Source organism: Scyliorhinus canicula, chromosome 9 (genome assembly GCF_902713615.1).
Source record: "Scyliorhinus canicula chromosome 9, sScyCan1.1, whole genome shotgun sequence".
Lineage (NCBI taxonomy): Eukaryota > Metazoa > Chordata > Chondrichthyes > Carcharhiniformes > Scyliorhinidae > Scyliorhinus > Scyliorhinus canicula.
In genome coordinates, this window is record NC_052154.1 from 159,600,136 (window position 1) to 159,625,290 (window position 25,155).

General features: G+C 49.3%; 1 protein-coding gene across 1 annotated transcript in view; it reads left to right on the top strand.

Annotated features, from left to right (window-relative positions):
* LOC119970953 (uncharacterized protein DDB_G0287625-like) overlaps positions 1-25,155 on the top strand; it is a 79,174-nt gene continuing 54,019 nt past the window's right edge. Inside the window, exons 1-3 of the mRNA XM_038806065.1 lie at positions 1-94; positions 4,802-4,879; positions 12,932-13,354. Coding sequence (XP_038661993.1) covers positions 13,030-13,354 — 325 coding nt within the window. The 5' untranslated portion in view covers positions 1-94; positions 4,802-4,879; positions 12,932-13,029. The remainder of the gene's footprint in view (positions 95-4,801; positions 4,880-12,931; positions 13,355-25,155) is intronic.

Consider the following 25,155-nt stretch of genomic DNA (forward strand, 5'->3'; position numbering starts at 1 on the left):
GTACCACAAGGAGCAATTATTGGAGCCATTTGTGGCTTTGTCTTGGTTTGTGCAGCATGTTTCGGACTCTATTTCTGGATCAAAAAACGTAAAGGTACGGTTATTTTCATCTCCAAAAAGAATAACTGCAAATGCTAAAGTGAGAACAACCCTGGTTTTTGGAACTTTGCATGGCACTTTGTCTAAAGAAGTTGATTATATGTTGCTAATATTTTCAGCTGTATCAAGGTAATGATTTCTTGGCTGGCAGGTTATCACATTGTTTTGTTTTTCTAACACTGGTTTTGGCTAATATTGGCTGGCCTCGTTTTATTGTTGGGCTCTTAATCCTTTCATCACAAGTTAGAGTCATTATGGCACAGAAGGAGGCCGTTCAGCCTATCAAGTCCATGCTGGCCCTCTGTGGAGCAGTCCAGTCCGTCTCCTTTGCTTGCTCTATCCCTCCAGTAAAGCAGGTTTATTTCCCTCATGCCCATCCTACTTTTGAAATCACTGATTACCTCCCACCACCTGCGAGGCAGGGACTTCCAGGTCATTACCAGCCGTTACGTAAAAACGTTCTTCCTCATTTTCCCTCTTCATCTCTCACCAAAAATGTTACATTTGTCATCAGCACTTGTAGCATCAGTTTTTTTGTATCTACGGTGGGGGGCGAATTTCAGTCCACATTCACTGTCAGAGAGAATCTCTCCGGAGAGATCGTGTTTCCCGATTTTCCATGCCCCTCAGCAGTGACATCACAAGGTTCACACCCACAAAGGGCAAGAACCTTATTTGAATGGATTTAAATAAATTTTTATACAATTACTCAGCCTCCTGCCCCCCCCCCCCCCCCCACCCCCGCCACCAACACCTGAACCCCCTTCACTGAATAATCACAACAGTTTTTGAAAACCAAGATTCACTCAAAGGGGATCCCTTCGTGGGCACAAAGGTAAGTATAGCCCTTGGCGGGGGGGAGAGGGACATGTCCTGACAGTGCCCTGGCACTTCATTGGCACTGCCCCACCACAGATTTGCATTGCCAGAATGGAACCATCAGGTTAGCACCACCATATGAGCACTGCCATGTTGACATTGTGCCAGGTCACTTCCCAACTACCAACCTAGTAGTGCCAGCCGGTGCCAGGGGGCCGTCCCAGGGCAGGCCCTCATAGGATCTCCATGGAGGTGGGTTCCAATTTTGTGTGGTGGCAGGGCCGCCCCCTTGATGATTGTGTGTGTGTGTGTGTGTGTGTGTGTGTGGGGGGGGGGGGGGGGGGGGGGGGGGGGGTCCCTTCAGTGCTGCAGTGGAGTTTGTTGAAGTAAGTGAGCTGAGTATATGGAGCTGGCTTTGCTGGCTTATCAGGCCCTGTCCTGCCACAGCAACAATGTGAACCCACCTACTCAGTATTTTACTCAAAGGCTCATGATCTGGAGAGAAAACTGGTCTGTACAGCTGGAGGGCCACACGCTGGTTTTCAGTCTGAGCCTGACACTTTTGGAAAAAAAGGTAAGTTTCTTCCCTGCATTAATTAAACTTGACTTAATCTTGAACACCTCTCTCAACTCACTCTAAATGTGGCCTAACCAGGGGCAGAATTCTCCGTTGGCTGAGGGCGAAATCGCAAAACGTGATTGGGTGAAGAATTGGTTGCGATGCACAAATCACGGCGGAGCCGATTTGGCGCCAAATGACAATTCTCCGTCACCTCGACAGTGACATTAGTGCGGCCCAGCACGCACGTACAGTAAACACCGTTTGCTTGTCATTAGCGAGCCTGACGTGGTATTCTCTGAGGCCTCTGTGATGCTCCGCCTCCGATGAGCTGGGTATCCGATGGTGCTGTTCACTTGTGCTTTTAAAAATCATTAAACCGGTGTTCTGTCTGCTGAGGGGGAGAGAGGGGGAACAGAAAGCATCCAATATCACCATAGATTGCTGGTCTGGGAAATTCTGCCAGGCCCGGAGGGAGTAGCGGGGGGTAGTCAGGAGGTGGGCTCTGGGGTCGGGGTGGACTGGCACGGAACACCATTGCCGGAGCTGGCAAGGCAACTATGCAGCTGCACACGCCACTAACAGCCCACTGTGAAGATAGGCCCCCTGGACCCGCCCCTACCAGGTGCCCTCTGGCCCCAGCCGACTATATGGGCATGCTCCAGCACAACGAGTGCCATCTTGTTGGCTGGGATGTGTGTGTGGGGAGTGCAGTGTGTATATGCGGCTGCAGCTTTTCAGCCTCCTGAGTGTCAATCACGGACCTGGCGAATCCTGCACCACTTTCCATTGGAATCGATTGTGCTTCACATGGCGCCAGTGCTAGCCCCTCAACAGTAACGGAATCAGTCCAGGTTCGGCGCCAGTTTTGCTGTCATGAAAATCCATTAATTCCTTCCCGCCGTCAACACTTAGGGCGCGATTCTCCTCCCCCCCCCCCCCCCCCCCCCCCCACGCCGGGTGGGAGAATAGCGGGAGGGCCTCCCGACATTTTTCACACCCTCCCGCTATTCTCCCCCCCCTCCACGCCTGACCCATGCCACGAATGGCCGCTCGCTGTTTTTTATGGTGAGCGGCGATTCTCCGAGGCTGATGGGCCGAGTGGCCGGGCCTTCGCGCCTGTTTCAACATGGCAGCAAACACACCTGCTTGCTGCCGTCATGAAATGGGCGCCAGATGCCCGTTTGGGGCATCTGGGGGCCCAAATGGCACGGCCGTACCACGGCCATGCCAAGGGGGGCATAGGCCCGCGATCGGTGCCCACTGATCGCGGGCCGTGCGTCCATAACGGACGCACTCTTTTCCCTCCGCCGCCCGCAAGATCAAGACGTGGCGGCTGAGGGAAAGACGGCAACTGCGCATGCGCGGGTTGGCGTTATCCAACCTGCGCATGCGCGGCCGATGTTATCGGCCGCGTCAGCCGGCGTGATGCTTGACGTGCGGCCTTGACGACCGTCGCCAAGGCCGCGCTGCCGTGATGCACGGGGCCGCGCTCCTAGCCCCGCCCAGGTGAGAGAATCGGTCCCAGAAGTGGGCGTGAAGGCTGCCGTGGGTCACGGCCTGTCCTACAGCAGCCTTCACGATTCTCCGCATTTGCGGAGAATCTCGCCCTTAGTCTCAGGAATAGAGAATCCAGCCCCAGAGTTTTATAAAGGTTCAGCATAACCTGCTTGCTTTTGTACTCCATACCTCTTCTTATCTTGTCTGGAATCCTATTTGCTTTGCTAACTGCTCTCTCAATATGTCCTGCCTCCTTCAAAGATCTACGCATCAGAACTTTTGTCGCAGCACACTCTTTGGAACTGTGCCATTAAAATAGATTGCCTCTCCTTGTCCTATCTGTTTAAAATACATCACTTCACACAAGACCTGACATGGCAGATGGGGGTCAGCCAGCCAAAAGTCCATTGACTTCAGCAGCACCGTTAAATCCCTCTGGTGGGCAGCACCGGTAAAACACGCTATATCCTTGTGCAGTTGATTGGTAACATTTGCAGTGTTTGCCACATTCCAAGTTTGGCATCATTGGCAAACTTAGAAATTTTTGTATTCCAATATCTAAGCAATTTATACGTAATGGTCCTACCACTGACCCTTGGAAACACCACTGTTTGTCATCCTTCAGTCTGAAAAACAGCCATTTACCATAACTTGCATGTTTTGAACCTAAAGCTACATTTTTCTCCAAGCTGACACTGACTCTCTTATTAGATGGGTAGCCGTTGATAGTGATGGTGTTTCCCGTCCCTCCACCAAAAATGTTGGTGCGGAGTTCTTCCCTGCTTTGTAAGGTAGCTTCTCGGCTATTTAATGCTCTGAGGGGCAAGGTCTGTCTCCGAGAGCTGCTGGCCCTCTGATTGGCTGGCAGTTCTCTGAACCCAACAGCACCACTGCATCTAGTCCCAGTGCAGAAAAGCCAGGAACCAGATATAAGGTACGCCAAGTGGGCTGGTCACTTACAGGTCTCAATTGGGGTGATAGTGAATGGGCCACGTTGGCCCGCAGCCCCCCCCCCCCCCCCCCTCCCCAACCCTCCATTCCAAAAGTCCTACTTGACATTGTTCCTTGTTCTTCTCCGTAACATGTGATACAATAATCACTCTTTTTAAAAATAAATTTAGAGTACCCAATTCATTTCTTCCAATTAAGGGGCAATTTAGCGCGGCCAGTCCACCTAACCTGAACATCTTTGGGTTGTGGGGGCGAAACCCACGCAAACACGAGGAGAATATGCAAACTCCACACGGACAGTGACTCAGAGCCGGGATCGAACCTGGGACCTCGTGGCCGTGAGATTGCAGTGCTACCACTGTGCCACCGTGCTGCCCTAACAATGATCACTCTTACCCAAGTGGTCCCCATAGATATATGGGGCGGGATTCTCCGTTTCTGAGACCCAGTCCTGGCACCAACAGTGACTACGTGAACTTGTACGACAAAAGAAATCGGTGCTGCCGGTGAGGGGCTAGCACAGGTGCCACATGGAACACCATCGATTCCCATGAAAAATGGTGCAGGAGTCGCCGGGTCCGTGATCGACACTCGCAGGACAGACAAGGTACTGCCGCACATAAACATATACTCCCCTCACACACTTATCAAAGCCAACAAGATGGGACAGGTTGTGCTGGAGCGCCCACACAGCTGCTGGGTTGGCTGGAGCCAGAGGGCACCCAGGAGGGTGCCCCAGGCAGGACAGCTATACGACTCAGGGTACTAGGTTTAAAGCGGGCTGTTAGCGCCATGCACAGCTGCACGCCCCGAGTTGTCACAATCAGGAGTTTGTGTGCCTGTTAATATATTTTGATTGTATTGTTGTTTCAGTGCCAAGCAAACAAGAGGAAAGTAAAGATGATAGTGGCAAAGCTCTTCTTGCAGACCTACATTCTCGCCTTGCAAGAGGTAAATACTAATGCTAAGTGCATAGTTTCTGTTCTTATCAGTTTAATTTGAACTCAGTCATATTTTTTTAATTTATTGGGTTTTTTGCACATGGTATATTTACAGGTGTACACAAAGAGAAACAAAAAGCGGGTAATGAAAACAAAAACACGATATAGATAGCAAAACCACATCAATAATAATAAAAAACAAAAAACCAAGGGGTGGGAAAGTAAAAGCTGGGGAAGTGTTTATACATAGAAGCACTGGAGAGACAATTACATTGTAGATGTCTTCGGGGCTTCCCCCCACCTTCTTTTCTTCTGTTATTTTACCGAAGAGAGTACATACAACACTGGCAATACAAATTAAAACTGGGTGGGGGATGTTGCTTGCTTCTCTTCGTTGGTTTTCACTGTAGTTGTTGTGTGTTTTCTTCCACTTCAGCTGTCCATCATTTCTTCCTCCTGTACTTTTTTATTCTCTATTGTCCTGCTGTGTTCGTTATGTTTGTTGTCCCTTCCCCTGCTCTCCATCCAGCTTATGTTCCCTCGTTTTTCCATACCTCTGGCTCCTCTCTGTTGTTCTTTGCCTCCCGTCCTTCCTACTTCCGTCCCGTCCCTCCCTACCCCCCTTTCCCCTCCCCCCTCATCCCTCTCCCTCCCTGCAGCTCCCCTTTTTTCTTATGTGTTTGGTAGCCTCTTCTTTCACTGGTCTCTCCCCCCCCCCCCCCAAGAGGTGGGCTCTGGGGTCGGGGTGGACTGGCACGGAACACCATTGCCGGAGCTGGCAAGGCAACTATGCAGCTGCACACGCCACTAACAGCCCACTGTGAAGATAGGCCCCCTGGACCCGCCCCTACCAGGTGCCCTCTGGCCCCAGCCGACTATATGGGCATGCTCCAGCACAACGAGTGCCATCTTGTTGGCTGGGATGTGTGTGTGGGGAGTGCAGTGTGTATATGCGGCTGCAGCTTTTCAGCCTCCTGAGTGTCAATCACGGACCTGGCGAATCCTGCACCACTTTCCATTGGAATCGATTGTGCTTCACATGGCGCCAGTGCTAGCCCCTCAACAGTAACGGAATCAGTCCAGGTTCGGCGCCAGTTGTTGCTGTCATGAAAATCCATTAATTCCTTCCCGCCGTCAACACTTAGGGCGCGATTCTCCTCCCCCCCCCCCCCCCCCCCCCCCCCCACGCCGGGTGGGAGAATAGCGGGAGGGCCTCCCGACATTTTTCACACCCTCCCGCTATTCTCCCCCCCCTCCACGCCTGACCCATGCCACGAATGGCCGCTCGCTGTTTTTATGGTGAGCGGCGATTCTCCGAGGCTGATGGGCCGAGTGGCCGGGCCTTCGCGCCTGTTTCAACATGGCAGCAAACACACCTGCTTGCTGCCGTCATGAAATGGGCGCCAGATGCCCGTTTGGGGCATCTGGGGGCCCAAATGGCACGGCCGTACCACGGCCATGCCAAGGGGGGCATAGGCCCGCGATCGGTGCCCACTGATCGCGGGCCGTGCGTCCATAACGGACGCACTCTTTTCCCTCCGCCGCCCGCAAGATCAAGACGTGGCGGCTGAGGGAAAGACGGCAACTGCGCATGCGCGGGTTGACGTTATCCAACCTGCGCATGCGCGGCCGATGTTATCGGCCGCGTCAGCCGGCGTGATGCTTGACGTGCGGCCTTGACGACCGTCGCCAAGGCCGCGCTGCCGTGATGCACGGGGCCGCGCTCCTAGCCCCGCCCAGGTGAGAGAATCGGTCCCAGAAGTGGGCGTGAAGGCTGCCGTGGGTCACGGCCTGTCCTACAGCAGCCTTCACGATTCTCCGCATTTGCGGAGAATCTCGCCCTTAGTCTCAGGAATAGAGAATCCAGCCCCAGAGTTTTATAAAGGTTCAGCATAACCTGCTTGCTTTTGTACTCCATACCTCTTCTTATCTTGTCTGGAATCCTATTTGCTTTGCTAACTGCTCTCTCAATATGTCCTGCCTCCTTCAAAGATCTACGCATCAGAACTTTTGTCGCAGCACACTCTTTGGAACTGTGCCATTAAAATAGATTGCCTCTCCTTGTCCTATCTGTTTAAAATACATCACTTCACACAAGACCTGACATGGCAGATGGGGGTCAGCCAGCCAAAAGTCCATTGACTTCAGCAGCACCGTTAAATCCCTCTGGTGGGCAGCACCGGTAAAACACGCTATATCCTTGTGCAGTTGATTGGTAACATTTGCAGTGTTTGCCACATTCCAAGTTTGGCATCATTGGCAAACTTAGAAATTTTTGTATTCCAATATCTAAGCAATTTATACGTAATGGTCCTACCACTGACCCTTGGAAACACCACTGTTTGTCATCCTTCAGTCTGAAAAACAGCCATTTACCATAACTTGCATGTTTTGAACCTAAAGCTACATTTTTCTCCAAGCTGACACTGACTCTCTTATTAGATGGGTAGCCGTTGATAGTGATGGTGTTTCCCGTCCCTCCACCAAAAATGTTGGTGCGGAGTTCTTCCCTGCTTTGTAAGGTAGCTTCTCGGCTATTTAATGCTCTGAGGGGCAAGGTCTGTCTCCGAGAGCTGCTGGTCCTCTGATTGGCTGGCAGTTCTCTGAACCCAACAGCACCACTGCATCTAGTCCCAGTGCAGAAAAGCCAGGAACCAGATATAAGGTACGCCAAGTGGGCTGGTCACTTACAGGTCTCAATTGGGGTGATAGTGAATGGGCCACGTTGGCCCGCAGCCCACCCACCCCCCCCTCCCCAACCCTCCATTCCAAAAGTCCTACTTGACATTGTTCCTTGTTCTTCTCCGTAACATGTGATACAATAATCACTCTTTTTAAAAATAAATTTAGAGTACCCAATTCATTTCTTCCAATTAAGGGGCAATTTAGCGCGGCCAGTCCACCTAACCTGAACATCTTTGGGTTGTGGGGGCGAAACCCACGCAAACACGAGGAGAATATGCAAACTCCACACGGACAGTGACTCAGAGCCGGGATCGAACCTGGGACCTCGTGGCCGTGAGATTGCAGTGCTACCACTGTGCCACCGTGCTGCCCTAACAATGATCACTCTTACCCAAGTGGTCCCCATAGATATATGGGGCGGGATTCTCCGTTTCTGAGACCCAGTCCTGGCACCAACAGTGACTACGTGAACTTGTACGACAAAAGAAATCGGTGCTGCCGGTGAGGGGCTAGCACAGGTGCCACATGGAACACCATCGATTCCCATGAAAAATGGTGCAGGAGTCGCCGGGTCCGTGATCGACACTCGCAGGACAGACAAGGTACTGCCGCACATAAACATATACTCCCCTCACACACTTATCAAAGCCAACAAGATGGGACAGGTTGTGCTGGAGCGCCCACACAGCTGCTGGGTTGGCTGGAGCCAGAGGGCACCCAGGAGGGTGCCCCAGGCAGGACAGCTATACGACTCAGGGTATTAGGTTTAAAGCGGGCTGTTAGCGGCATGCACAGCTGCACGCCCCGAGTTGTCACAATCAGGAGTTTGTGTGCCTGTTAATATATTTTGATTGTATTGTTGTTTCAGTGCCAAGCAAACAAGAGGAAAGTAAAGATGATAGCGGCAAAGCTCTTCTTGCAGACCTACATTCTCGCCTTGCAAGAGGTAAATACTAATGCTAAGTGCATAGTTTCTGTTCCTATCAGTTTAATTTGAACTCAGTCATATTTTTTTAATTTATTGGGTTTTTTGCACATGGTATATTTACAGGTGTACACAAAGAGAAACAAAAAGCGGGTAATGAAAACAAAAACACGATATAGATAGCAAAACCACATCAATAATAATAAAAAACAAAAAACCAAGGGGTGGGAAAGTAAAAGCTGGGGAAGTGTTTATACATAGAAGCACTGGAGAGACAATTACATTGTAGATGTCTTCGGGGCTTCCCCCCACCTTCTTTTCTTCTGTTTTTTTACCGAAGAGAGTACATACAACACCGGCAATACAAATTAAAACTGGGTGGGGGATGTTGCTTGCTTCTCTTCGTTGGTTTTCACTGTAGTTGTTGTGTGTTTGCTTCCACTTCAGCTGTCCGTCATTTCTTCCTCCTGTACTTTTTTATTCTCTATTGTCCTGCTGTGTTCGTTATGTTTGTTGTCCCTTCCCCTGCTCTCCATCCAGCTTATGTTCCCTCGTTTTTCCATACCTCTGGCTCCTCTCTGTTGTTCTTTGCCTCCCGTCCTTCCTACTTCTGTCCCGTCCCTCCCTACCCCCCTTTCCCCTCCCCCCTCATCCATCTCCCTCCCTGCAGCTCCCCTTTTTTCTTATGTGTTTGGTACCCTCTTCTTGCACTGGTCTCTCCCCCCCCCCCCCCCCCCCCCCCCCCCCCTCCACCCGCCTGGGTCTTTCCTCCCTTCCGTCTCTTATGTTTTGGATACTTTCCCCTAGGTCTTGGCTAGTTGATTATTTATTTGTTCGTTGGCCACAAACAGGTCCCAGAACAGTTGGGTGAATGGCTCCCATGTTCTGAAGAAGCCATTTTCTGACCCCCGGGTGGGAATTTGATTTTCTCCATTTGGAGAAATTCTGAGAGGTCGGACAGCCAGTCTGCTGCTTTAGGTGGTGCTGCTGACAGCCAGCTGAGCAGTAGGTGATCAGGGAGGCAAAGGCAAGGGCGTCTGCCCTTCTCCCCATGAAGAGGTCTGGCTGCCTGATACCCCGAAGATCACCACTTTCGGGCATGGCTGCACCCTCGTCCCCGCCACTTTGAACATTGCCTCGAAGAAGGCTGTCCAATACCCAGCAAGACCAGAACAGGTGGGCGTGGCTTGCCAGCCTCCTTGGCACCGTTCACATCTGTCCTCCATCTCTGGGAAGAAGCTACTAATTCAGGTTTTTGTAAAGTGGGCTCTATGTATCACCTTTAGATGCGTTAGGTTGAGTCTTGCGCATGTGGAGGTGGAGTTGACCCTATGTAGTGCTTCACTGGAGAGTCCCCACCCTATTTTGAGCCCCCGGTCTTCCTCCCATTTCTTCCTTGTTGCGTCCAGTACAGTGCCTGCCCTCTCTACCAGTCGTTTGTACATGTTGCTATAGTTTCCTCTGCCTAGAATGTTTGCATCCAGTAACTCCTCTGGTAGTGTCTGTCGTGGTGGGCATGGGTACACCCTTGTCTCCTTCCATGGGAAGTTGTTATGCTACAGATACCTGAGTCTGTTGTCCTTAGCTAGCTGAAATTTCTCCGTCAGTTTATCCAGTGTTGCTCAGTTATATATTTAACAACAATTAGGAGACAGATCATTTCAGGATGAATTTCAATGGGAGAGGGTCATTCCAAACTTCTCATTATCCATATTCAAAGTTTCAAAAGTTGGTTCAAAATCACATAAGAAATTCTCGGGCAGTGACTGAAATGCAGATGTTCTGGAGATTATTATAAAAATATACACATCAAGGTCCCCAAAACAACAGATAACAGGTGAATAGGGCACTCAATATAACTCATACCTCTGCCACACTGTGTTAACTCAGCATTATTACAATCACGCAGCTCTACCTTGAGATGTTTTCCTGTATGGTTATACTCTGCAACCGCAAAACAGAAATGTAAATATTTTTATTCAGAACTCGCATCTTACTGAGGAGGATTCAGGCCAATTCCACATCCAACAACATGTTCTGAAAGCACTGTTCATATTATTGTCAATTCAGTTCCTAATTTATGTCTAAATAAGAATGCAAAGGAGAGAGCTCAAAGATAAAAGAGTTTATATCACAGTAATTACTTTTGTTTTGTAGTTCTGCCCACAATTCGAGATATTAAGAAACTGGATGGAATCAGACACAGAGAACCAGCCAATCTGAGTTGGGATGTTACTGTGTTCAGTCCAGAGTGGGTGAACATTGTTACATCGGTGAAGAGGAAAGGGGAGCAGGAAGCAAAACAGTTACGTCACTGGGAAATTACAGCATCAGCCATCCACGTTTTTCAGGCGTCACCTCATTTTAAATTGATTCTACAGCAAAATAGTGCAATGCACACAGGAAAATATGAGTTGGATTGTGAGATAACGATGATATACTTCAAACTCTGAAGCCATAGACTGCCTTGATAGTCGTAAATTTGACTCTTGGGCAGAGTCCACTGATCAGGGAAGCTGCAGTACTGCTGTTTCTGTTACAGTCTAAACAGGATTCAGTGAAAATTTAAAAATATACCTCTCTCCCAAGTCGAAACATTTCTTTTCATAAAGTTTTCATAGAATTTACAATGCTGAACGAGGCCATTTGGCCCATCGAGTCTGTACCAGCCCTTGGAAAGAGCATCCTACCTAAGCCCATACCTCCACCCTATACCCACACTGTATGTTCTCCCTGTGTTTGCGTGGGTTTCCTCCGGATGCTCCGGCTTCCTCCCACAATTCCCAAAGGAGTGCTTTTCAGATGAATTGGACATTCTGAATTCTCCCTCAGTGTACCCGATCAGGCACCAGAGTGTGGCGACTAGGGGATTTTCACAGTAACTTCATTGCAATGTTAATGTAAGCCTACTTGTGGCACTAATAAAGATTATTACTGTTATTACCTCCACCCTATCCCCGTAACCCCACCTAACCTTTTTTGGACACTAAGGGCAATTTAGAATACCCAATCCATGTAACCTGTACATCTTTGGGCTGTGGGAGGAAACCGAAGCACCCGGAGGAAACCCACGCAAACGGGGAGAACGAGCAGACTCCGCACAGACAGTGACCCAAGCTGGGAATCGAACCTGGGACCCTGCAGCTGTGAGCAACTGTGCTAACCACTAATCTACTATGCTGCCCTACAAGTTCAAGTAACTTGATGTAATGTTAGACCAAAGCTGATGCCATAGCCATTCTGAATACTAGATTTCATAATGAAACATTGTATTTGTGCATTGGCTCGGTATTAAATTTAACTTTATGAATGAACTCGCTTTTCTTTGAACAGGATCAGTTCAGGGCGGCAATCGCCACCCAGAGAGAAAATGGCACAAAAGATCAAGTGATCTTAGGGATCATTTTTGGTGACCCATTTTTCAACACCCAGGACCCACTGGTGGGTCGGGACCCTCACTTTGGAAAACACTGATATCGATAATCTAAGGGTGAATTTCAATGAGGGAACAACTTTCCCAATGTTTTATAATCCAGGCCTAAAGTTTCTAAAGTTGGTTAATAAAAGGATGCATAAAAGGGGCAACATTCCCGATGTACTAGAGATAGTTATTGTCTTCAGCATTTCATTGTCCCACCAATAATGAGTAAAAAAAATTTCTGGTGGGGTTGTTTGTGGCTGAAGGATTTTTACTTTAACCACAGAGCTCGTTCATCCTTATGAATGTGTCCTATTTCGCTTCTACCTGAGAAGTCACGGGATGTCCTTAGTTTACTTCAAGGTTTAGAAGTTGGCACCTGGAACTATGCAGCACTTTCCCTCCATTGAGCAATGAAGTATCATTTGGATTCCATGAAAAAGAAGAATGTTACTAAATTAAGCAAGTGGATAACGGAAGGTCCTTTAGAAAGATAGGTCTTGGTGCCGGGTTTCAACAAAATTGTCACCATAGTGAATACATTCCACTCACCAGTACATTATATGCTACTGAATACACAGTTAATTCAGAATTTCTTATGATTTTGCAACAACTATCTGAACATCCTGGTGTCCTCAATTCAATAAATAATGAAACAGAACACTTTGTGTGTATTGGCACAGTTAAGTCAATCGTTGGTCTGCAGTTTGTGAATCCTACAGGTTCAAATTAGCATTATATATGAAACTGCTAATACATGAGTAACATCAGGTGACCCATTCAAAGAGGTTCTAACAATGGCTCATCAGCCTATGAATAAACTATTTTGGAACGAAGGAACAACATCAATTTGAGAACATGCCACAGGCACTTCTGCGAAATTGAAATAGCAACAAATAAGAAAAAAGCAATCATAACCTAATTCTTCAATGAATGTTGCTGCTAATTCAGTTTGTAATTGGTTTAAACAAGAATGCTTAGGGGAGAATTGGAACAAATGGGTTTCTGTCATATTAATACATTTTGTTTTGTAGTTCCACCCTCAATCGGTGATATTGAGAAACCGGATGAAATCAGACACTGTGAGACAGTCAATCTGAGTTGGGATGTTGCTGTGTTCAGTCCAGAGGTGATGACCATTGTTACATCGGTGAAGAGGAAAGGGGAGCAGGAAGCAAAACAGTTATTTTCCTGGGAAATTACAGCAGAGCAAGTGTCAGGACCAAAGCGTGTAACTACTCCGCTAAAACATAAACCGAATTTGTGCAAGAAAGATGATTCCTTCACAGCTGAGGTTCCAGATTTACAACGCATGTCTGATGGATGTTTCCTTATCCCCTGCTCCATTTCACTGAGGCCTGATATATCCAAGGACGATGGTGCTGAGTTAATCATTGAAGTTACACAGGATTCGGAGGAAACTCAGAGTAAAAGCACAGTACTAGAAATCACAGCAGGTAATTTCTACATTTTACACATCAGACAAACTCCTGTGCAATGGTGGTGAAAACCTTTAGCTGCAAGTTGGGACACCAATATAAAGATAGCTTGAAATGTTATTTCCCTTTAATATTCCAATACGATTTGGCAAATCTGATATAGTTTGCAATTTTGGAGCCACAGTACAATAATTTGGTCAGAAGTAGTTTCCTGCTTTATATGAGAATTGTAGGAATTCCTGAGCTAAATGCCCATTACCAGATTTATATCAGTATACTGTGGGTAGTGTGCTGGATGTCAATGTCGATTGAAATATGTGCAGTAAATATTGGTGCTCTCTGAAACAGTTTAAGAAATCATTGGCTGCACATAGGAACTATCATCCTCCAGCAATATAACTGGTAGACATTAATTTCTACAATTGTCCTCAGCTTCTTCTGCTGCTTTACTGTTAGCTTCTAGCTTGTATTTTACATTTCATCCTGCTGACCTTTAAGTGACCCATGATAACTGCATTTTTATCAATGTCATGCTTGGCAACTATCCTGGTACCACACATGTGGCTGAGAAAAAAGTCAGATTCTGGATCCTGGATTCACTGCTAGTACTCTTCCCAAACATAGGAAATGGATAACGTGGGGGAAACTGCTTGGCTGCGCACATGTATGTAATGACTAAGAATGAATCAGGAATGGATCTGTAGTGGATTTTTCATATCATTCCTGGATGAAGTTTGATGACAACTGTAATGTCCCACAATGGGCGTGGAGGTCAGATCTTGTGAAATGTTGACATTTCCCCCCATTTTCTTGAGTTCTGGCTTCTCCGTCCATGGTAATTGACCCTACATTGGATAGACATTCTTGAATTGTGACAGAAAACACTCAGGATGGGGCAGCATGGTGGCTGTGGTTAGCACTGCTGCCCCACGGCGCTGAGGTTCCAGGTTCGATCCCGGCTCTGGGTCACTGTCCGTGTGGAGTTGCACATTCTCCCTGTGTTTGCGTGGGTTTCGTGGGATGCACAGGGTTGCGGATTGGCCATACCAAATTGCCCCTTAATTGGAAAAAATGAATTAGGTACTCAAAAATTATTTAAAAAAAGAAAACACTCAGGATAATATGTATTCAAGCTGTCATTGTAGTCAGTGAGTGAAACCTTGTTCCTTATCTTCTGCTGTTCTTCAGCTGAGATTATTGTTAAAAACTGTGGAAATGTAATGTTTTCTTGATGAGAAATCAGAATTCATGTTTGGACAGATTTTATTCTGCCAGTTGTTTTGAGTGATGTTTACGGGCATCATTATAGTGAATATTGCTGCAGCCCTTAAAACCTTTCATTATACATCTGTCTAAAAAACTACCCAGATTGTAATCACCTATCCTGTTTCTGCTGTTAGTATTTCTTCACCCAGGGCAGCACGGTGACTCAGTGGTAGCACTGCAGTCTAACGGCACCGAGGTCCCAGGTTCGATCCCGGCTCTGGGTCACTCTCCGTGTGAAGTTTGTACTTTGTCCCCGTGTGCTTTGCACCCACAACCCAAAGATGTGCAAGGTAGGTGAATTGAACATGCTAAATTGCCCCTTAATTGGTAAAAATGAATTGGGTACATTAAATTTATTTTTAAAAAAGTATTTCTTTACCCAAATCTGTGGAATTCCCGCTCTAGTGAAGCAGTTATGACTACGTCATTGAATGTTTTTAGGGAAAATATAGATAGATCTTTGAACAGTAAAGCAATTAAGAGTTATGGTGAGCCAGCAGGTAAGTGGAGCTGAGTCCACAAAAAGATCAGGGGCGGGATTCTCCCCTACCTGGCGGGGCGGGGGGTCCCGGAGTAGCGGGGTGGCGCCAAGTACTCCGGCGTCGGGCCTCCCCAAAGGTGCGGAATACTTTGTTGGCACCACGCCGACCTGCGCCATAACCGGCACCAACGGCCTTTGACGCCCGGCGCCGGGGCTTCGCTGGTTCGCGCATTCGCCGTTGGTGACGTCACCACCGGCGCATGCCCGTTGGAGGATTCTCTTCTGCCTCCGCCATGGTGTAGGCCGTGGCGGCGGCGGAAGAAAAAGAGTGCCCCCACGGCACTGGCCACCGTGGGGGCACCCCCCGGGTCTATTCGCCCCCCCAGGACACCGGGGACCGCTCGCGCCACCGATCCCGCCACCACCAGAGGTGGTTCAAACATCGGCGGCGGGAGAGGCCTCCCAGCGGCGTGACTTCGGCCCATCGCGGGCCGGAGAATTGCCGCAGGGGGCTCGCCGCTCGACGTGGCGCGATTCCCACCCCCGCCAATTCCCGGGTGGCACAGAATTTCTGCCACGGCGGGGGCGGGATTTTCAGCGACCCCGGGCGATTCTCCGACCCCACGCATCTCCTGATGTGGAGATGCCGGCGTTGGACTGGGGTGAGCACGGTAAGAAGTCTTACAACACCAGGTTAAAGTCCAACAGGTTTGTTTCAAACACGAGTCTTAAAAACGAGTGCGCCGAGAGCCCGTGTTTGAAACAAACCTGTTGTACTTTAACCTGGTGTTGTAAGACTTCTCACAAAAAGATCAGCAACGATCTTATTGAATGATAGAGCGAGATCGAGGGGGCAGATCACCTAACCCTGCTCCCAGTTCCTATGTTCTTTTGTTCCTATATTTCCCAAAGATTAACGGGCGTGATTCTCCCAAAGGGAGACAAAGGGCGCGATTCTCCGCTCTCACGCCGGTTCGGAGAATAGCACGCCACGCGATTTTCACGGCGACGCCGGTCCGACGCCCTCCCGCTATTCTCCGAACCCCGCACAAACTACACGTTGGCATTCCCGGCAAAGGTCTCGACAGACCCCCCCAACACGACCAGAAGCCCGACTTTTTGGCCCCACGCTATTCTCTGGCCCAGATGGGCCGAAGTCCCGACGTCATCACCCAATGTTTTCACGCCAGCCAACACACCGGCTTTTCAAGTTTGTCAACCAGTCATGCTGGCTGACGAGAGCATCGAGGAGGTGAGCGCACCGCTCAGCGCAAAGCTCAGCGCACTGCTGTAGTCTGGCCACAACGGGGAAGGCATCCCCGAGAACGGGAAGGAGGTCCAGAGCGGGGGGGGAGGGGGACGGGGGGGACCGGGGGGAGGGGGGGGACGGAGGGGGGGATGGAGGGGGGGAGTGTGGGAGACGGAGGGGGGAGTGGGGGAGACTGAGTGGGGGAGACTGAGGGGGGAGTGGGAGACGGAGGGGTGGAGTGTGGGAGACGGAGGGGGGAGTGTGTGAGACTGAGGGGGGGAGTATGGGAGACTGAGGGGGGAGTGGGGGAGACTGAGGGGGGGAGTGGGAGACGGAGGAGGGGAGTGTGAGAGACGGAGGAGGGGAGTGTGGGAGACTGAGGGGGGAGTGGGAGACTGAGGGGGGAGTGTGAGAGACGGAGGAGGGGAGTGTGGGAGACTGAGGGGGGTGTGGGAGACTGAGGGGGGGAGTGTGGGAGACGGAGGGGGGGAGTGGGGGAGACTGAGGGGGGTGTGGGGGAGACAGAGGAGGGGAGTGGGAGACGGAGGGGGGGAGTGGGGGAGACTGAGGGGGGAGTGGGAGACTGAGGGGGGTGTGGGGGAGACAGAGGAGGGGAGTGGGAGACGGAGGGGGGGAGTGGGGGAGACTGAGGGGGGAGTGGGGGAGACTGAGGGGGGAGTGTGGGAGACGGAGGGGAGGTGTGGGAGACGGAGGGGGGGAGTGTGGGAGACTGAGGGGGGAGTGGGGGAGACTGAGGGGGGAGTGTGGGACTGAGGGGGGGAGGGGAGTGACTGAGGGGGGAGTGTGGGAGACTGAGGGGGGAGACTGAGGGGGGAGTGGGAGACTGAGGGGGGAGTGGGAGTGGGGGAGTAGGGAGAGAGTGAGCGAGTGACTCGTCCAACCCCGGTTACAAAATGTCTGCCACCATGCCATGGCGTGCCGGTCACGAGGACACGGCCGCTGGTTTCCCTGTGCCTTACGGCCACAGGCCACTGATGCACCGGTGAGGAGGACGTAGTTAACTGCCCGTTGGATGCAGAAAGTGATCAGGGGTTAGGCTGCCCGCCTGGCAGCAGCGCGACCAGGCCACCGGGACACACAGGTATCCCATGGCTGGCGGCTGCCGAGGTGTCGACTAACCTCCGTCTAACACAGGGGTGGGCAAACTTTTCCGTGCAAGGGCCACATTCAAAAATTCACAATTCACAAAGGGCCGCATAGTATATTAAGTAAAATAATTACTTCACCCGGTTATGATTCTGAGCGCCTCATATAGAACATACACAGCACAGAACAGGCCCTTCGGCCCTCGACGTTGTGCCGAGCAATGATCACCCTACTCAAGTCAATGTATCCACCCTATACCAGTAAGTAACCCAACAGCCCGCCTCCATTAACCTTAAAAAAAATTTAAAAAAAAAAAAAAAAATTAAAAAAAAAAATTTAAAAAATTTTTTTTTTTTTTTTTTTTTTTTAATGACTTGGCGGGCCGCAGAAATACCTTTGGCGGGCCGCATGCGGCCCGCGGGCCGTAGTTTGCCCACCCCTGGTCTAACATGTCCCGTTTCTCTGCCCCCACCACCCTTCTGTAGGTTAGCACGATGTCTGTGAACAGAACGGCTATGTTCTGCGCAGTGGTTGGGGCCGCTGCACTGCATTTGGAGATGGAGCAGCATCCACACCCACAACCCGCAGTGGATGCAGGGCCAGCTGCAGCAGCAGAGGGAAGGGCCGAGGAGCTGCCAGTCGTCGAGCAGCATGGTGGGGAGGAGGAGGGGGAGGAGGAGAGAGTGAGGGTGCAGCCACGGAGCCAGAGGCGACGACCAAGGCCGAGGGTGTAACGTGCCCGGATATCTTTCCTAACAGTGACGGACATCACCTGCAGGATGAGGCTCCGGCTGAGTAGGGGGACGGTGACACATATCTGTCACCTCGTGGCGAACCTCGCCCCACGTGGAACGGGGGGAGGACACGCGATCCCGGTTGCCACCAAGGTGACGGTCGCTCTTAACTTCTATGCGACCGGCTCCTTCCAGTCTCCGAGCGGGGACCTCTCCGGGATCTCCCAGTCATCAGTGCACAGGTGCATCCGGGATGTGACCGACACCCTCTATGCCATCGCCGATCGCTACGTCACCTTCCCTGAGGACCGAGCAAGTCAAGATTCACGAGCTCGTGGATTTGCCAGCGTGGCCGGGATACTGATGGTGCAGGGTGCAATCGATTGTGTTCACATCCCCATACGCCCGCCTGCAGGGGACAGGGAGGTTTTCACAAACAGGCGGGGGTCATACTCCATGAATATCGCGGGGGGGTGCCAGAGCGGTCCTCCCGCGATTCTCCCACCCGGCGTGGGAGCAGAGAATCGAGCCCCTCATTTCTGGAATCAATCTAGTGAACCTCTTCTGAACTGCCTCCAATGCCATTACATCTTTCCTCAAATAAGGGGTCTGAAACTGCACAATACTCCAGGTGCAGTCTTACCAATGCCTTGTATAGTTGCAACAACACTTCCTTACCTTTATACTCAATTCCTTTTGTTATAAATGCCAACATTCCATTTACTTTCCTTATTATCTGCTGCACCTGCATGCTCCTTTTCTGTGACTCATGCACAAGGACACCCAGATCCCCCTGTATCGGAGCACCCCAAAGTCTCTCCCCATTTAAATAATAATTTGCCTTTCCAGTTTTTTCACCAAATGCATGACCTCACACTTATCCACGTTAAACTCCATCTACCACATTTTGGCCCACTCTTCTAACCTATCTATATCCATTTGTAAGGTTCTTATTTCCTCACTGCAACTTACTGTCCCACCTATTTTTGTGTCATCTGCAAATTTGGCCATAGATCCTTCTATCCCGGTATCCAAGTTGTTAATGTAGATTGTAAATAGCTGGGGCCTAAGGACCAACCCCTGTGGCACCCACTAGTTCCATCTTTCCATCCAGAAAAAGACCCATTTATCCTGACAGTCTGTCTCCTGTCCATCAGCCAGTCTTCTATCCAAGCTAATAAATTTACCCCTAATCCCATGTGATCTCACCTTGTGAATTAAATTTCTGTGCAGCACATTATTAAACGCCTTCCAGAAGTCCAGATATATTACATGTACAGGGTCCCCATTATCCACTTTGCTTGTTACATCGAAGAACTTAAGCAACTTAGTCAAACATGATTTGCCCTTCATAAAACCATGCTGACTCTGATGGATAGCGCTTTGGCATTCCAAATGTCCTGATATTACGTCCTTGATAATTGATTCTAACAATTTTCGAACAACAGATGTTAAACTAACAGGTCTGTAATTTCCCACATTCTGCCGCCCTCCCTTTTTGAATAAGGGCATTACGTTAGCATTTGTTCAATACACCAGAACCTTTACCGTGTCCATGGAATTTTGGAATATCATAACCAGTGGATCCACTATCTCTGCTGCCACTTCCTTTAACATCCTAGATGTAGGCCATCAGATCCTGGGGACTTGTCGGCCCCCAATCCAAGAGTTTGTTGAGTACCGTTTCCCTATTGATGCTGATTGTTCCAAGTTCCACCTTTTCTATTACCTCTGAATTGCCCATTCCTATAGGAATGGCACTAGTGTCCCCCACCGAGGCAAAGTATTGATTTAGCATCTCTGCCGTGTCTGTGCTCCCCACTATTAACTCACCAGGTTCATCCTCCAATGGGCCAACATTCACCTCAGCGACTCTCTTCCCTTTTATGTACCTGTAGAAGCTTTTGCTATCCTTTTTGATATTCTGTGATGTTTTTTGTCCGTAATTTACCTTGGCTCTTTTAATTACTTTTTTAGTATCCTTTGGTTATGTTTGAAAGCACCACAATCTTCTAGCCTGCCACTGGCCTTTGCAATATGATATAACTTAGTTTTTGTCTTTATAATGTCCTTGACTTCCTTCATCGAAAAATCATAGAATTTACTGTGTAGAAGGAGGCCGGTCGGCCCATCCAATCTGCACCAGCCCTTGGAAAGAGCACCCCACTTTTGTTTTGATAAATTTAAAGTATCCAATTCATTTTTTTTCCAGTTAAAGGCAATTTGATGTGGCAATCTACCTACTCTGCACATCTTTTGGGTTGTGGTAGGAAACAGGAGCACCCGGAGGAAACCCACAGGGAGAACATGCAGACTCTACACAGACAGTGACCCAAGTTGAACCTTGGACCCTGGAGCAGTGATGCGACAGTGCTAACCACTGTGCTACCGTGCTGCCCCTTGTTTAGACTGGACGCTTTTTACCCTTGTTCCCATCTTTCTTCCTCACTGGGATATATTTCAGTTGTGAGAAATTGAGATCTCCTTAAACAACTGTCACTGTTCAGCAGCTGCCCTACCTTTCAGCCTTCCTGCCCAGTATATACGGGCTAAATCTGTCAAGCCTCTGTAATTTTCTTTGTTTAATTCCAGAACACTAGTGTGGCCCCCAAACTGAATATTGAATTCTACCGTATTATGGTCACTACTCCCTACTGGATGCTTAACTATGAGGTCATTAATTAATCCCTCCTCATTACCAAATACCTCCCTGGTTGGTTCCCAACATACTGTTCCAGGAAACAGTCTCTAATGCATTCAATGAACTCTGCCTCCAGGCTACTCTTGCCAATTTGATTCCTGCAGTCGATGTGCATATTGAAATCAGCCATTATTATTGCCGTACCTTTCTTGCAAGCCCCCAGTATTTCCTGGTTTCTACTGTGCCCCACTGTAGAACTACTGTTTGGGGACCTATAGATTACTCCTACCAAGGACTTCTTCCCTTTGTTATTTCTTGGGCGCGATTCTGCGCCCCCCCACGACGGGTCGGAGAATAGCGGGAGGGCCTTCCCGACATTTTTCCCGACCTCCCGCTATTCTCCCCCCCCCCCCCCCCCACCCCCCCCCCCCCCCCCCCCCCCCCCCCCCCCCCCCCCCCCCCCCCACGGCCGCCCCATGACACGAATCGCTGCTCGCCATTTTCTTTACGGCTAACAGCGATTCTCCCCTATCCGATGGGCCGAGTTCCCAGGCCTTTACGGCCGTTTTCACGAACTCAAACATACCTGCTCTCACCGTTCGTGAAAACGGCTGCAAAGTGCCGTTCTGGAGAACCATGGCATGGGCCCGCGATCGGTGCCCACTTGCCCATCCGAAACCCGCTTGCTGCTTGCACTTCGATACAAAGCTTTTAAATTTGTTTTGTTAAATTTCCCTACTCTTCCTTCGTGCATAAAGACATTCATCTGTTCTGTCCCTCACTTTTATTTTCTTGTAACCATTCACCACATTCCTAACTTGCACTCTTCCCTCTTCATTTAAATTGGGCTTTCTAGTTTCCCCTACAATTGAACCCCAACCCCACCCCCCAACCCCCGCACTTAGTTTCAAGTTTTAGTTTTCAAGCCCGGCGGAAGTCCGCGCATGCGCCGGTGCGTCAGCGGCTGCTGACGTCATACCGGCGCATGCACGGGGGAGGGAGTCTCTTACGCCCCCGTCATGGTGAAGGCCATGGCGGAGCGGAAGAAAAAGCTTGAAAACTAAAACTTGAAACTAAATGCTGGGGGTGGGCGTCAATTGTTGGGAAGACTAGAAAACTAAAACTTAAAACTAAAACTTGAGACTTTTCAACTAGTTTTAGTTACGCAATTCGCTAGGGCCCTGGTCCCAGTATGATTCAGATGAAGACGATCCCTTCGCAACAGGTCCCCTCTTCCCCAGTACTGGTATCAATGTCCCATGAATTCAAACCCAATTCCCCCACATCATTCTTTGAGCCATGCATTTACCTCCGTAATATTATTGATCCTGTGCCAATTAGCTTATGGTTTAGGTAGTAATCAGAGATTATTACCTTTTTGCTAATAATCTTGTTCTACCTATGTTCTTGGTACCAGGGTGGACCACGACAACTGGATCTTTACCCTCTCACTCCAAGTTCCTCTGCAGCCCAGATGAGATATCCTGAACCCGAGCACCAGGGAGGCAAGACAACCTTCGGGATCCTCGATCCTGGTCACAGAGAACAGTGACAATGCCTCTAACTATACTACCCCCGATTACAACTACATTTATTTTCTTTCCCCCCACTTGAATGGCTCCCTGTGCCATGGTGCTGTGGTTAGTTTGCTAATCCTCCCTACAGACTCCATACCTGTCCAGACAGGGAGCAAGAATCTCAAACCTGTTGGACAGGGATAAAGGCTGAGGCTCCTGCATCCCGACCTCTTCGATCCCTTTACCTTCCTCACTCGCAGTCACACCCTATGGTCTCGGACCACTGGCTGAATTTAAGGTAGTTCTGCGAAGGGCAGCATGGTAGCACAGTGGTTAGCACAATTGCTTCACAGCTCCAGGGTCCAAGGTTCGAATCCCGGCTTGGGTCACTGTCTATGCGGAGACTGCACGTTAAACTATAATAAAGTGGGTTTTCAAATTTAACAGTTTCCCTATTAGCCAATCAAACCACAGCCTTCCTGGGATGACCTTTGTTTTTTTTTCCACAGTTGGAACTCTGTCAGTTTCAGTGAGAGAGGCAGTACGTCCTTACCTTCCCGAGTTGCAATCTGTTTAATTATTGGTCCTCTCCATTGCGGTGTCTGGAACTCCTCTCTCTGGAGTGTCTGCTCCCTCGAGACTTACCAGTCACTTCTCCCCCTTGTAGCCTCAGCTGAGGCTACAAAGTCTGGGAAATGCACTCAGCCAAAGCAGCAATCCCAGTGGATTTGCCATAGCATTCATTCCTGGATGAAGTTTGATCACAATCGTAATGTTCCACAATGGGCTTGCAGGTCAGGTCTTGTGAAATGTTGACATTTCCCTCCATTTTCTTGAGTTCTGGGTCCCTTGCTTTTCTTCCCATGGCAATTGTTTCTTCAAGGGACAGATATTCTTGAATTATGATTGAAAACACTCAGGATAATATGTATTCAAGCTATGGTGTCCCGGAGTTCTGTCCTATCACCTAGGTGTTCGGATGTTGGCTACAGCGTGTGTGGTGTTGCCTCCCACAGTGATCAAGCACAGTGTCCGGGCATCAAGGTGCAATTAGGATGCTGGGAAATGACTCCCACATGCTACATGGCCCGCCCACCCATGGAAATCCACTTGGGTTGTCTGAAGTGCTCGCTTAACCAAGATTGCCAATTCCCTATTAACAATAGCCTTCAGTCGCACAGCCAGAGACCTTGGCAGTCGGCAAGGGTTATGGGTGGTTGGTGCGGCAGACGGGCAGGGATAAGGGTTGTCCCCGGAACGGGTGATACGATCCAGGGTTTGGCATGGTGGTGCCGCACATGGTTGCTTCCCCCGGTTGCTGCTCCAGTGCCTCCCCCCACCATCGCATAGCAGCCTGAGCACTAGGGCAGCAAGCCCAGCAACACCCGGGCTCTTTGCCTGTGAGCAAAGATGGCTACTTCCCGCCTCACTCCCCACAGAAGCCCTTCCGCCAGGTTTACATTTTTCGAAAGGAGTATGAATCGGCGGCGGCGCGAGCACTTGCTGGGGAGGCCGCTGATTCATGGGAGGCTGTTGGATATAATAATAATAATCTTTATTATTATCACAAGTAGGCTTACATTAACACTGCAATTAAGTTACTGTGAAAATCCCCTAGTCGCCACACTACTGTGCCAGTTCAGGTACACAGAGGGAGAATTCAGAATGTCCAAATTACTTAACAGCATGTTTTTTGGGACTTGTCGGAGAAAAACGGAGCACCCGGAGGAAAGCCACACAAATACAGGGAGAACGTGCAGACTCCACGCAGACTCCACGCAGACTCCACGCTATGGCGAGATCCCGATTTCACCTACGGGAGGGGGCCGGTTGCATGTCAAACTGTTTGGCACCTGGCAAGGTTCTCATTTCCGGCTCCTGCCCCAATTACCCTGGCCTTGTTTTGCGAGAGCGAGAGCGCGACAAGGCCGGAGAATTGTGGCCTAACTGCATCAAAGTGATCTGCTGGTACCTAACTAGTTACTCTAATACTGATGGATTTCATATGATTGTTCAGAAAAACTGGACATTTATTTCTGCTACATCGGACTACATTAGACATGTGCAGGTGTTCAGACAAATGTCTTGTTGAAGTGCTTTCAGAAATTCCTAAGAAAGTAACTTGAAGAAGAATTAGAACAATAGAGTTGTAATAATGTCATATTCAGGATTCAAATATTATTGATTCAGATCAGTTTCTTTGCTGGCTAATATGTATTGATTATTACTATTTAAGAGCAAGAAAAACCAAAAGAAAGTGAAGGTGACACTGGAAGTGCAGTTTTTGAGAAGGCGAATGCTCCCATTGCAAGAGGTGAATATTATGCCAAGTATATATAATTTCTATTCTTATTGATGCACTCAGTCAGGTATTCTATTACAATGAGCGTACAGATCAGTGATTTTCAAATTATTTTCTGGCAACACGCTTTTACCAAATGCTAGCCTTCGTGACCCACACCACGTTCATTTCCTACTTAGGTGAGTCTGTCTTCACTTTTAGAACATAGAACATTACAGCACAGTACAGGCCCTTCGGCCCTCGATGTTGCGCCGACCTGTGAAACCATCTGAAGCCTATCTGACCTACACTATTCCATTTTCATCCATATGTCTATCCAGTGACCACTTAAATGCCCTTAAAGTTGGTGAGTCTACTACTGTTGCAGGCAGGGTGTTCCACACCTCTACTACTTTCTGAGTAAAGAAACTGCCTCTGACATCTGTCCTATATCTACCACCCCTCAATTTAAAGCTATGTCCCCTCGTGTTGGTCATCACCATCCGAGAAAAGAGACTCTCACTGTCCACCCTATCTAACCCT